Here is an 11,761-nt window from a genome sequence, read left to right on the forward strand (position 1 = left end):
GCATGAAAGGGGGTGGGGAAGAGGGAGGTTAGAGCCAGCAGCAAGCCCAGGACCCTGGGGAGAGCCCAGCCTCTTCCCACTGGTCAAGGAAGTCAGGACCCCATCGCTCAGTGAGAATCCCTTTCCATCATCCCTGCTGCCAGGCCCCATTGTGCAGATCAGCTTTACCCCTGCATCTCAGCACCTTGGCACGTCCCAGGTGCTGCTGCTCTCTAGTTTGCAATGATGCACTGAGTGCTCATAGGTGGCAGGATGGTCCTTTATTTGGTTTGAATCAAGTTGCTGCCTGCACTTGGCACAACAGCTGCACAGTGATTGACACTTCCTGTCATCCTGTACAAACCTAGCCCCTCCTCCCTCCTCTACACTTCAAGCTCCAGAGGTTTGGGTTTAGCATTGGCACTGACAACAAACACATGACCAAAGGATCTGTACTCAGCAGGGGCAACCACCTGGGCCTACATCTGCCTGCAGCCATGTCCCAGGCTAGCGTAACGGCACGGATTGCTGAGGGTTTTTTTTTTCTGGTACGGGGCCTTGGCCTGGGCTAAGCAGATACACTGCTTCCCTGCACAGGTGCTTGCAAAGGGGTGCAGCTGGGAATAGGGTACAACAGCACTAAGCACTGTCTTGAGTCAGGCCCCTGGGTCACCGAACATCACATCTCTAGTGTGGATGGAAAGTTTGCAGCACAGCAGCTGCCCGGGGCCCAGCCCCATCCTCCAGCCTCCCTACCTCACTCTGTGGTGCTTTGTGCTTTGCCCCCAAATCCCTTGCTCTTGGCAACCTTGTTGGGTTCAGGGGAGACCTGCAGGGGGAGGGGAAGACAGCAGGGGAGACCCACAGCTGCTGGACAACCAAATGGCTCTGGCATGGAGCTCCCATGTGCAGAGGCCGCAGTGGCCATTTTGCAACACTGCTTGGTGCTCTTACTCAGCACAGGCAGCCCCTCGGGACTGGTGCAAGCTGCTGCTTGGTTAAAGCCTGGCCCTTGGGATCCTCTCTGAGGGAGGCTGCCTGCCCATGTGGAAAGAGATGATCTGAGCTCTTCACTCAATGAGGACCTGATGCTGAGCCTGCTGCTCATGCTAGCTGCATCCAAGCCCATGGAGGAGAACTGAATTGGGCCTAGAGCATCCAGTGAGGGGTTATAGAAGGTGAGAGCACCTGAGCATTAGCTACATGGAAGGGCCAGGGGGTGTAATCGGACAGGTTGGGGCAGAGGAGTGTGGGTCAAATGCTGCGCAGAAGATGCTACGCAGCATGTGGCTTGGGTTGCAGGTATGGGATGGAGTGCACCAGATGTGGAACAAGCACCACCACCACCCATGGGGAGGCGACATATTTCACGAAGCTCAGCCCATACCACAATGCAACATTCTCTGGCTGCAGCGTGTTGCTGAGCAGGTGCAGGGCAGGCAGGGCCACGAGGGCACACACGGCTCTGTGCTTCCAGCTGGGTCCCTCATGCTTCTGCTGGATGGCAGTGGAGGAGCAAGCAGCCAGCCCCAGGCCCAGAGCTGTGCCGCTGTCTCGGATCAGCGAGGCGAAGGGTCGTGTGTCCATGCGGATCCAGTCAGGGTTCCTGCACCATGTGGTGGCAAGGTGGATTGACCTGCAGCAATGGGGACAAGGCAGTGCTTATGACCCCTCTCTGAAGCACCCTGCACCAAGAAGCCTGTCAGCTAAGGCTTGGGACTCTCCTACAGGCCCCAACCATTGCTGGAAGCCAGCAGGATCCTTAGGGTATGCACAGGAGCCATGGGAAAGAAAACATTGCACACCTCTCCACATCTGCCTCAAGGATCTAACTACAACATAGCAGAACTAGAGCCCTGAAGCCCCCTAGTAGTGATGTGGCATAGGGCAACTGAAAGGGCATCCCAGCTATCACCTGCACCCCAGGCTACCTGAGTTAAGCCAGCAGAAGCCCTCTTATGTCTGGAAGCCCTGGAATTCACATGGGCGCTGGCTGCCAGCCTGTCTGTCTCTAACCCAAGGCTCCAGCCCCTCCACTGCTTCCTCTCCAGGTTGCAGCTGCACCTCTTCCTGCACTTTGTCCTTTATGCAGTCTCCATCCATGGCCCCACCAAGTCCCAGGACTTTCTGGTCTACCTCCTCCTGGTTCTGGCCAAACTTGCCATCTTTCAGATCAGGGATTTTTCCCCCCTAGGTCAAGTAGGAGTGTGTTTCCTGCACCCACTGACACAGCTATGCAGGCAAAACTGGGGGCAGAGCAGATCAAGGACTGGGAACACTGCCCTGTCCTTGGAGTCACTGTGCCTCCTTGCAGCTCCACTGTACAACAGCTTACCTCTTCCTGGGCTAGGGGGATGCTCCTTCATTGTACCCAGAAGCTGCAGGAGGGCAACCCTGTGTACAAAGCCCCATGGAGAAGGAAGATGTCCCAGACTTGGGGGGGGGGTGTCTTCAGCTGGAGCAGAGAGAACCCACTGAGTCTACCCAGCCATACCTTGCACCTGCTCAGGACCCAAGCTCAGTTCTGCCTTTGTTTGCTCAGTGCAGTTGGGCTTAAGGTCTACAAGTACCTCCCCACTTCAGCTCTGCAGAGCGGGACAAAGGGGCCCCTCCTGGTTGAGGAACTCACCAGTCAAGGTCTGTGCCCAGGGCAATCATGGCACAGTACATCAGGCAGGCACTCAGCAGCAGGCCCAGTGAGGTAAGGCCGTAGAAACGCAGCTCCCTCCCTGTTGGGACGTGGGCCTCGAGCAGCCAGCCCAGGGCAGCACCTGCACAGCAAGAACAGGCAGATCTGGAGGGATGGGGCTCTCACTTGCGGAGGAAGGAGCCTGACCTCCCTCAGGGGAGGAGGAGGTGGAGGATGTGGCTTGGCCCACACCAGGCGAGCAGCTCCACCCCTGCAGTCAGCAATGGGAGCTGCTGTCCCACTGCTGCTATGAGTAGCAGCACCAAGTACTTGCTCATGTGCAGCAAGGTGTGGGGAGGGGATTTTAATCCACTGCATGCCAGGAGTGCTGCAAGAGGAACCCTGGGGGGTGCTGGGTGCAATGCTTTGGTCCTGGGGGGTGAGATTTCTGGCACTGGAGAACACCTGTGGTGCTGTAGGGGGGTGCCTTGGCTGACATATGTACACTGCTGGGAGTGAGGGCAGCCTGCGATGACCTCTAGCCTGGCTGCTCTGGGCAGGTCATATGTGAAGTTGCTCCAGCTGGCAGCACCGTCCACAGCCAGGCTGTGGGCAGGTGACTGGGCTGGTGCAGCCTCATACAGCTCTAGCATGGCCTGGCTACCTCACACAGAAGTGAGGGTAGAGGCAGAGCCATGAGCAGGGCCAGCCCCCAGCTTGGTGCCTTCCATAAGGGCGTTTGTAGGTGATTCAGCTCCCAACTAGCCCAGCTGGACCTACAGCCAGAACCCAAGTACCCATCTCCTTCCTCACAAGGGGAAGGGAATGCGTCTCCCAGGGCTAGAGAAGGCCTTAGAGCTCCCTCCTACCCTCCGCAGCCCTCTCCCAGGCTACTAACCTGCCAGAATGCCACCAAGCACCTGATGGGGGAAGTGAGCCAGAATGAAGATGCGAGAGAGCCCCACGGCCAGCAGGAGCAGGAAGTAACCCACAAAGGGTGCAAGATGCACCAGGCGGCTGTGGGAGAGGGAAGAGGCAGGGCAGTGGAAGAAATCCAAGGGGAGGAGACTGCAGCAAGAGACCGCCCCTAGTGGCTTCTGCAAGTTGGGGCTTTGTCTTTGAAAACTGGGTGAAATTCCTGCAAAAACAAAGGCAGGACCCTACTGGGCAAGTCATTTGCAGAGATGAAGCTGCATTTGCTAGAAAGTGTCCTGTTCAGCCATGGGCTGCCCCATTACTCACATGGGCCCTGTGCTGAGTTTGATTCAGCAGAGCACAGACTGATTTTTTAAGTGCGTGCTTAGGCTCATGATTTGATGCCTGGGTGAGCTGCTGCATAACCCTCTACCTGGGATCTCTTGAATGTATGTTAACAACTTTTTGTTAATACACAACTTTTGTTAAGATACAGCTGCAGGATGTTGGCTGCCAGGGCCCCCCTGCTTTACCTCTGGCAGGTTAGGGTATTGCTTTGTGTTGCATCAGGGTTAACAGTAGTTTTAAAAAGAGGTTAGATTATGGATTTATATAGGATAGTTTAGATAGAGATGATCCTGCCTCAGGCAGGTGGTGGGACTAGATGACCTCTGGAGGTCCCTTCCAGCCCTACTTCTGTATGATTCTATGAATGGAGGCACAGCCTGGTATTAACCACTTGGTTTCAAAAATGGCAGCTAACCCAGCTCAAACCCTCCTTCCATGTGTGCCAACAGGGCTTTAAGCTCTTCAGCTGGGCTGGGCTGGCCAGATATCATGTTCTTAGACAGCTGGGGCTGGTCCTTTGTTGCCCTGCATAGTGCCAACTGCCTGCAATCTGCTGCCAGGTCTGAATGGGCACGTTTGACCAGTACTGGCACTTCTGTGAATGAGGACCCCGTGTTCTGAGTAAGAGAGAATCAAGCCCTGAGTAATTCAGCCTGCTGCAGACCTCAAGGCTTAGTGTTTAGTTTACACTCACTGGGATAAGCTGAGCATGAAGCCAGACCTGGGCAGAGGCTCAGCTGTCTTATAGTGTGGTCAGCCAGTATCAGAAGACTGCCTGACCCAGGGACCACACAGCACCCACCTGCTGGAGTGTCGGGAGGCCGCTGCCGAGAGAGCTGTCACCATTGGCCACAAGGCCGCCCCTGTGATCATGCAGTGACCAGAGGGGCTACCTGCATGGAGGGAATGCAAAGGGTTAAACATATTCTCTCCCATCCCCTTGACAGAATGAGTCAAGGTGGGAAGCAGGATAAGCCAGAGGATAAGAACGGGGCTTGGGGCACCTGGGTTCTCTTCCTTGTCCTGCCACTGGGCTGCTGAGCATGTCCTTTCATTCCCTGTGCCTCAGTTTCCCTACCTGCAAAATGAGGGTCATGAAACTGACCTCCTCTGTCAATTGCTTTGAGGCCTGTCTAGGAAAGGCACTATGGAGGAACTGCAGAAAGGGAGAGTTAATGGCTGGCTCAGCTGGGCTGTCTCCAGTTAGCGCCATTAGGCAGAGCCAGCGTCAACTCTGCAGGATGGGTGCCTGGCTGGTGCAGACTGCTGCGGTTTTCCAAGGGAGGGCTCAGCCCTCAATGCCCCATGCTTTCCTCTTTCAAGGCTAGTGCTGATGGGAGTCACTTCCTAAGAACCATTGGGCCTGGCCTGTAAGGGGACTGAGCATGGCAGAGGCTGGCTGCCTCCAAGGCAGGGCAGATGTATGGATGGTAATGTGCCAGTCTGGGAGGAGTGCAGAGTGGCTTGTGCATGACTCGCCCCACTGTTGCTATGCAATGGAGCACTGTGCTAAATCAGCACTCAGTATCCCAGGAGACAGCGCTGGGCCCCCTCAGCTCTTTAGCGCACATGATCTCTGGGCACTTTAGCAAAAGAGGGCAGATATCAGCAGCAACATGGGACAGATGGAGCAACTGAGGAAGAAGCACTTGACTAGAGTGGATGATTTTCAAAAGTCTTTGAAGAAATGGCTGCCTGTGATCAAAGGGCACTAGACTCAATAGCCCAGGAGACCCCACCAGGTCCTGAGCTCCTGAGTAACTGTCTGCACCATGTGACCTAGTTTGCAGCACACTAGTTAAGCTCATAGAAAAGTAAATTCTCTCTCTATACCTTGGACCCATGCAGTAGGCTTAATTCCTGGGGGCCGTGTTGTGGTCATAACAGATCCCACAACTTTCTGATGCAAAGTGCAACCAGCCCTCTGGGCCAGATTCCAATGTTACTTTCTACTTCCCTGAATGCCTGCTGCTGCTTCAACTCAGCATCACAGTCATCCTCACTTCCAGTCCTAAACTGCTGTGCAGTGCTGCCATGCTCTGCGAAGCAGCTGCCATGCTCTGCCTCAAGAGGGCAGCATGTCGGTGGCAGGGGACTAGCAGGGGGGTCAGTGGCAGGGGACTGGCAGGTGGGGGTCAGTGGCTGGTGCTCTGAGAAGAGGAAGTCTGGCTATCGGAGCAGCGGTACTTCCTGGAGACATAACCTGAGGGTCCAGCCTTCTCCATAACCCACCTGGCCCTGTTTCACAGGAGACAGGAAACTGGCGTAGCTGGACACTGTCCTTGCTGGCGAACCCGGATTCGTAGACCCACCAGAATGGCCGTTCACCAAACAGGAACCTGAGGGCAGGAAGAGGAGACAGAGCTGTGAAAGCCACAAAACACAAGGCCCCAAGCTCCCCGCCACTATGCTCTTCCTGGAGTGTGTGGGCATAGACACACAGCAGGTTTACTTTGGAGGGGACACACAACACTCATTCTTACATGGGGATAAGTCATTCCAGCCTAGGGAAAAGTTACCCCAGAGCATGCAATATGGAGTTTGGGCCAGCTGTTCCCAGTGACAGAGGTGTCAATGCAGAGTGACTCTGCTGAAGACAGCTGTCCTGAAAGAGCTGAGATCAGGATCAGGCCAATACATTCTGTGACTGCTGGTTGCTGGCTGTTAAGTGAAGGCTCAAAGGTTATGGAAGAACAGCAGGAGGAAAGGACAGAAAGGAAAGGATATAAAGCAAGGATAGAGAGAGAGGAAGAAGGAGAAAAGCAGACAGAGGTGTGGGGGTTTGCAGAAGGGAGGTGGGTGATACTAGTGAGTGCTGGGCCTGATCCATCGTCCACAGGTGTCAGTGGCAAGATTCTTGCTGACTTTGGATGAGATCAGATGGGACCCTTAGAGCCCAGTTCAGGGCCTGTTATAATCAATGGAGAGACTCCCATCGATTTCAGTGGGATTTGGATCAGGTTCTCTGAGCCCATGTGGGCTGGGAGGACAAGCTGCTTGGGACTCAGTGGCACTGACAGCATGAAGCAGCTCTGGGTAACCCCTGGGTTCCCTGCCCCTTGGATAGCACTTGGATTGGCCTAGGAGGATTCAGATGGGGCTGCGTGTCAGGACAGTGCCCTGCTATCATCACACAGGGCCATGCCGGGTTTATCCTCACTTGATTACATCCAAGGCAAAGATGTTTCAGCTGCCAAACTCAAACAATGGCCTTTCCGTTGGGTACTGCCTCAAATTTGACTGAACTCAAGTCAGGCTGGAAGCCTCTGCCTCTGCCATTGTCACTAGAGATTGTGATTTCATTGCAAGATTCAACTGATGTTTTCTTCAGAAGCTAGTAGAGAGTCTGCCTCGCTTTCCCACAGCCTGGCTAAGGGGAGTGGGATCTTTCATGCAGCCACCAAACAAACGTGCAAATAGCAGTAATGATCAGCTCAGTGGGTCCCTCCACCTCAGAGTCCTGTCTCAGCTAGTGGCCACCTCTGGCTATGTCAGAGGAAGGAATCCTGCTGTAAGCAGCTGCTTGGGTTTCTTTTTTTCACACATGGAGCCCATGGCTTGGAGAGAGTGCTTGGGTTTCTCTCTGTCATTTCCTCTTTGCAGGAGTAGCTCACTGTACTTTGCTGCATGCAGCTGCTGCTGTACTGAGCAAGCTTGAGTGTGCTCTCCCAGGGATCTCCTAGGACAACTTTGAAGAACTGGGAGAAAACAAGTAATAAATACTATTCTGAGCAATTAAACCTGGGATTTCTTGGGCCATTAGTTCAGACGCCTGAGGCTGAGCTGCTCAAAGCAGCACAAAGGATTCATCCCCAAAGCCTTGCAAAGCTCCATCTGACTATCCTTGAGGGCATCATCAGTGGTGGGGAAAACTGTAATGACAAACTGAGGTCTGCTTCTGCTCTCCCCAGCCATGCAACACCCCCCCACCCCCGGGGCTCAAGTCTCTGCCCTGCAACATCAGCCATTCCTCCATGTAACTCTGCTGCCTTTGAGACCCTAGGTTTATGTTAGACTGAGAAAGAGGGAGTCAGGCCTGGAATGGAGGATATGGCCCCTCAAGGGCACTGCCCTCTCTCACTTTATTGGTAGGTTAGGACTGGTTGGACAGCATGGGCGAGACCGGGCCATGTACGGGCAGCACAAATAAAGGAGACAAATGCCTGTTCTGTGGGGAGGACCAGGCTGTGGGCAATTTGGTGACAGAAAGACACAACAGGGTGAGGATTCAGAGAAGAACAGAGGATTCTGGGATGGTTTATAAGGAAGAAGCTGAAGAGTTTGGCTAAGCAAGGACAGAGAAGAGTTGCTACACATGGCCTCAGGAGGCTGTAGTAGGAGGAGCAAGGCTTCACTAAGGAAAGGCAGATTCAGGGGAGAGCTGGGTCCCACGCTGCATTTTGGGGGACTTATCAGAAACACAAGAGACCGGGTGTCTCCCCTCAGTGGGATCAACAGCTGTGGAACAATCTGCCAAAGGAAACTGGGTTTGCTCCATTGCTCAGGATAATTAAAACTGGACTCTACAGTGCACCAAAGGGGATGGATTTGCACTGGCCCTTCACACAAGGGACCTGGCACAGGCACTTCAGCTTCTGTGTTGGGCAATAAAAACATTACGTCTGTCCTCCAGGGGCAGCTCACAGGTCCACCTAACCCCGTGTCCAGTCTCTCACAGTGGAAGAGATCGGATGGGACAGTGTCTATGCAGGGCTGGACCAGACAGATCTGTCCCCTGCCCCTCCCCCACTACAGCTCCTGGCATCTCAAGGAAGGCCGAACTAGGAGGCTGCAGCCCTAGCTATCATGTTTGATACCTACACACGGGCCTGTCTTGCGTGAATCTGCTCCATCTGCCTTTCCTTAATGGAGTTTTGCTCTTCTCCGGGCTGCTCGGGATCCTTGCAGGTAACCTACAAAGCCATCACGCAGCACCAGGCTTTCAAGCTCATCAGCGTAAGCCAGGCTCTCGCCTCTCACCATTTGAGCACCACGTTGAGCCATTCGGCGATTAAGCCTATCCACAGCACGGCCACCCCGACCTTCCGGTTCAGGAAGTAGGCCAGAGGGAAGCAGACAATGAAGACGCACTTAGGGTCCCCCAGGAAAGTTGCCCAGAGCCAGAACCTCTCCAGCCAGGGCGGCCCAGACTGCAGCACCTCCGCGAAGAGGACCCCGCTGGCATAGAGCGCGTCCATGGCGGCGCGGCTGGAAGAAAGGCACATGCGTGAGGCCTGAGCAGCACCAGCAGGGCGAGTCTGGGGGCGCAAGGGGGCATGTGCTGCGCCTACCATGGGATCACTAGGAATAGCTCAGAGGCCTGAGGCTGCGGGGATGGAGGCGATCAACTGGCACAGGGGCTGGGGACGCCCGGCTCATCCGTCCTCCTTCTCAGGCTCCCGACTCTCTCCCTGCGTGGCCTCCTACCTCGCCCCCTTGCCCTGGCGGACCGGGGCGGCGCAGACACAGGCCCCCGGGCTGTGCAGGAGCGGCCCCCAGACCCGGCCTCCACGCAGGGGGTGGCGGGGGCACCGGAGCTGCCGCCCCGCAGCCCGGCCCGGCAGGGGCAGAGGCGGGAGGATACTTCTATCTGAATTGTGCAGAGAGGAGTAGACTCTCAGCACAGTGATTAAAAAACCCTGCGCATTAAATAGTTGTTTGATCTGTAGGCTGATGTGAAGATTTTTGCTCCAGAAAATGCTTCCTCTTCCCGCCACTTCACGTCACTCCTGCCTACATTTCCCAGAGGCCTCTGCAGCCGCCGGGCACGGGGCCGGGGAGGGATCATGCTACTTCGCAACGCGTTCCCTTTGCCAGTCGCAGCCCGGGCAGGGCGATGCTGCTCGTTGCTGCCGCTTGTCTCCGTGAACCCCGCCCCACCCTTCCATTTCAACGCCTGCGCCCCAAGCGCAACCCGTGCCCCTGGCCCACTCTAAACCCGTCCTAATCCTGGATGCCCCTTCACCCCTACCCCAGCCAGTCCCTCCTGTCTTCCAATCCCAGCTAGCTCTCTCCTCCCTGTAGCCCAGGGGCGGGCAATTATTTTGGGCGGAGGGCCACTTACTGAGTTTTGGCCAGCCATCAAGGGTTGCATGACAGGCAGCCCAGGGCAGATAAATATTGATTTTCTAAAACTTTTAGGGGCCCTGCAGGCTGGACAGAATGGCCTGGATGCAGCCCGCAGACCGCATTTTACCGATCCCCGCTGCAGCCACTCCTACCCATGTCCCCAGATCTCATCCTTGCATTCCCAAATCCACCTATCAATACTCTAAACCTAGGTGGCTATCACCCTTTTAGACTCTTGGTCACATTTCCTCTTCACTCCTCCCAACCCCAGCCCGTGCATCCCCTACAATTATCATCACACCCTTGTGCCTCCCATCCATCATATCCTCCTGGTTCTGCTCTTTTAAGGCCTGATCTATGCCATCTCCCATCTATGCCTGCTCCAATCCGACTGGAGCAGTAGATGGCCTCTAAGCAAGAGTCCTGATGATGGTGAGGTAACCAAAGTCTTAAGTCATCCTTGAAACATCCCATCAGATGCATGTCTGTACTGTTCCTAATATGTGCAGCGTTCAGCATCCCCAGGGAAAAGTTGCCGGTAAAGGAAGACCTGTCAGCAGGGGAGAAGTAGCTTTACTCCACTGTTTGCTTTTTATAAGTTTTGAGGATTTGAATCTCAACTCCTTCCCCCCCCCCAAAAAAAGTTCCCCTCACCCACTTATCCTTTGTCTTAGAAATGTTCTTATCGATCCTAGAAAATTGTGAATAACCAGTTCTCTAGAAATGACAAAGAAATGAAATCTGATGCCTCGTGATGCCATTTCAGGAAAAGAAGTCCTGCAGTTCAATACTTCTATTAGGAAAAAAAAGCCCTACATATCAGGCCCATGCCTAACAGCTCATTGTCCTAGTATGGCACCTGTTTCTGCTGCCCTAGGGAGTGATGATGCCAGTATCAGTGTCTTCCTTTGACTGCCCACATGCCTGACCAACCACATGCCCATTTACAGCTGGGCCAACTGGGGGCTGCCTTGTACTGCCCCGAACAGGGGTAGATTGAAGCAAATAGCTGGTCATTGGCAATCCCTGGTTTCAAGGATGATCTCTACCACCACGGCTCCCCGACGGGTGCAGAGGTGACCGCTAGGGAATCCAGGCCCAACCCGTCCCAACCCCCCACCCAACAGGTTCCATTCCCTTCATCCCGGCAGCCTCCCAGCACAGAGGGGAAGGCCACATTTGACCTTTCTGATATCTTTAATGGAAGTAAAGTGGCTTCCTCCCCTCTTTTGGGCACTGGTACCTTCCCTCCCCAGCCTTGCATCTCGAGAAGCACTAAAGCCCTCCCTCTGCAGTTCGCCTGCCTTTCATCAGCAGGACCAAACACCCTCTCAGCTGCTGCCTTCCACAGGGAAACGAAGCCCTTTCTCGGCACTTCACAGGCAACTCAAGGGGATGTTATAGGGGTCACTGCGAGGCGCTTTCAGCAGAGCAGCGGCACGCGGGTGGGTTCCTCCGCTCAAGGTGCGAGCGGCGCCTTCCCCTCTGCGTCCGGCCTTTGGGACCAGGGCGCTGCTCTGCTTCCCCAGGGGCTGCCTGCCCCCCGGGCCTTTGTGCCCCACGCTTTTTCTTCTAAACGGGAGGTGGGGGCGAAGAGCCCTTGTGCGAGAGGGTGGCAACTAACACCCGCTGCGGTGGCTGCGATGCCCGGGTCCTGGCTCTCCCCGTGCTGCAGGGAGGGGCACCACCCTCATCCTCTCCAGCACAGCCTCGCCTCTCCCCCCCACCAAGGTCACGCTCTCTCCAGGCACGAGCGGCCCCGCACCTCCACTCCTGGCCCCGCCCCCAGCCACATCCCGCCCGCTTCCGCCCGCTGGGCCC

At 55.3% G+C, this 11,761-nt stretch overlaps 2 protein-coding genes across 3 annotated transcripts in view; one reads left to right on the forward strand and one right to left on the reverse strand.

The window, feature by feature from the left end:
- On the reverse strand, nt 1–9,729 carry G6PC3 (glucose-6-phosphatase catalytic subunit 3). 2 transcript variants are annotated; one of them, XM_025196907.1, is made up of 7 exons: nt 9,559–9,729; nt 8,852–9,084; nt 6,104–6,210; nt 4,674–4,764; nt 3,507–3,625; nt 2,609–2,750; nt 1–1,615 (listed from the first exon to the last, which is right to left on the reverse strand). In XM_025196907.1, exons 2-7 carry the CDS (start codon nt 9,067–9,069, stop codon nt 1,255–1,257), a joined length of 1,038 nt encoding a protein of 345 aa, XP_025052692.1. In that variant the 5' UTR covers nt 9,070–9,084; nt 9,559–9,729; the 3' UTR covers nt 1–1,254. The 2 variants fall into 2 exon arrangements, with proteins under 2 accessions (XP_025052692.1, XP_006017922.1); XM_006017860.2 differs by lacking the exon at nt 9,559–9,729 and adding an exon at nt 9,163–9,365 and having other exon boundaries at nt 8,852–9,079.
- LSM12 (LSM12 homolog) overlaps nt 9,068–11,761 on the forward strand; it is an 18,950-nt gene continuing 16,256 nt past the window's right edge. The window contains exon 1 of the mRNA XM_025196859.1: nt 9,068–9,090. Within this exon, the coding sequence (XP_025052644.1) occupies nt 9,068–9,090 (23 nt within the window). The remainder of the gene's footprint in view (nt 9,091–11,761) is intronic.

This window comes from Alligator sinensis, unplaced genomic scaffold (assembly GCF_000455745.1).
Source record: "Alligator sinensis unplaced genomic scaffold, ASM45574v1 scaffold444_1, whole genome shotgun sequence".
NCBI classification, from domain to species: domain Eukaryota; kingdom Metazoa; phylum Chordata; order Crocodylia; family Alligatoridae; genus Alligator; species Alligator sinensis.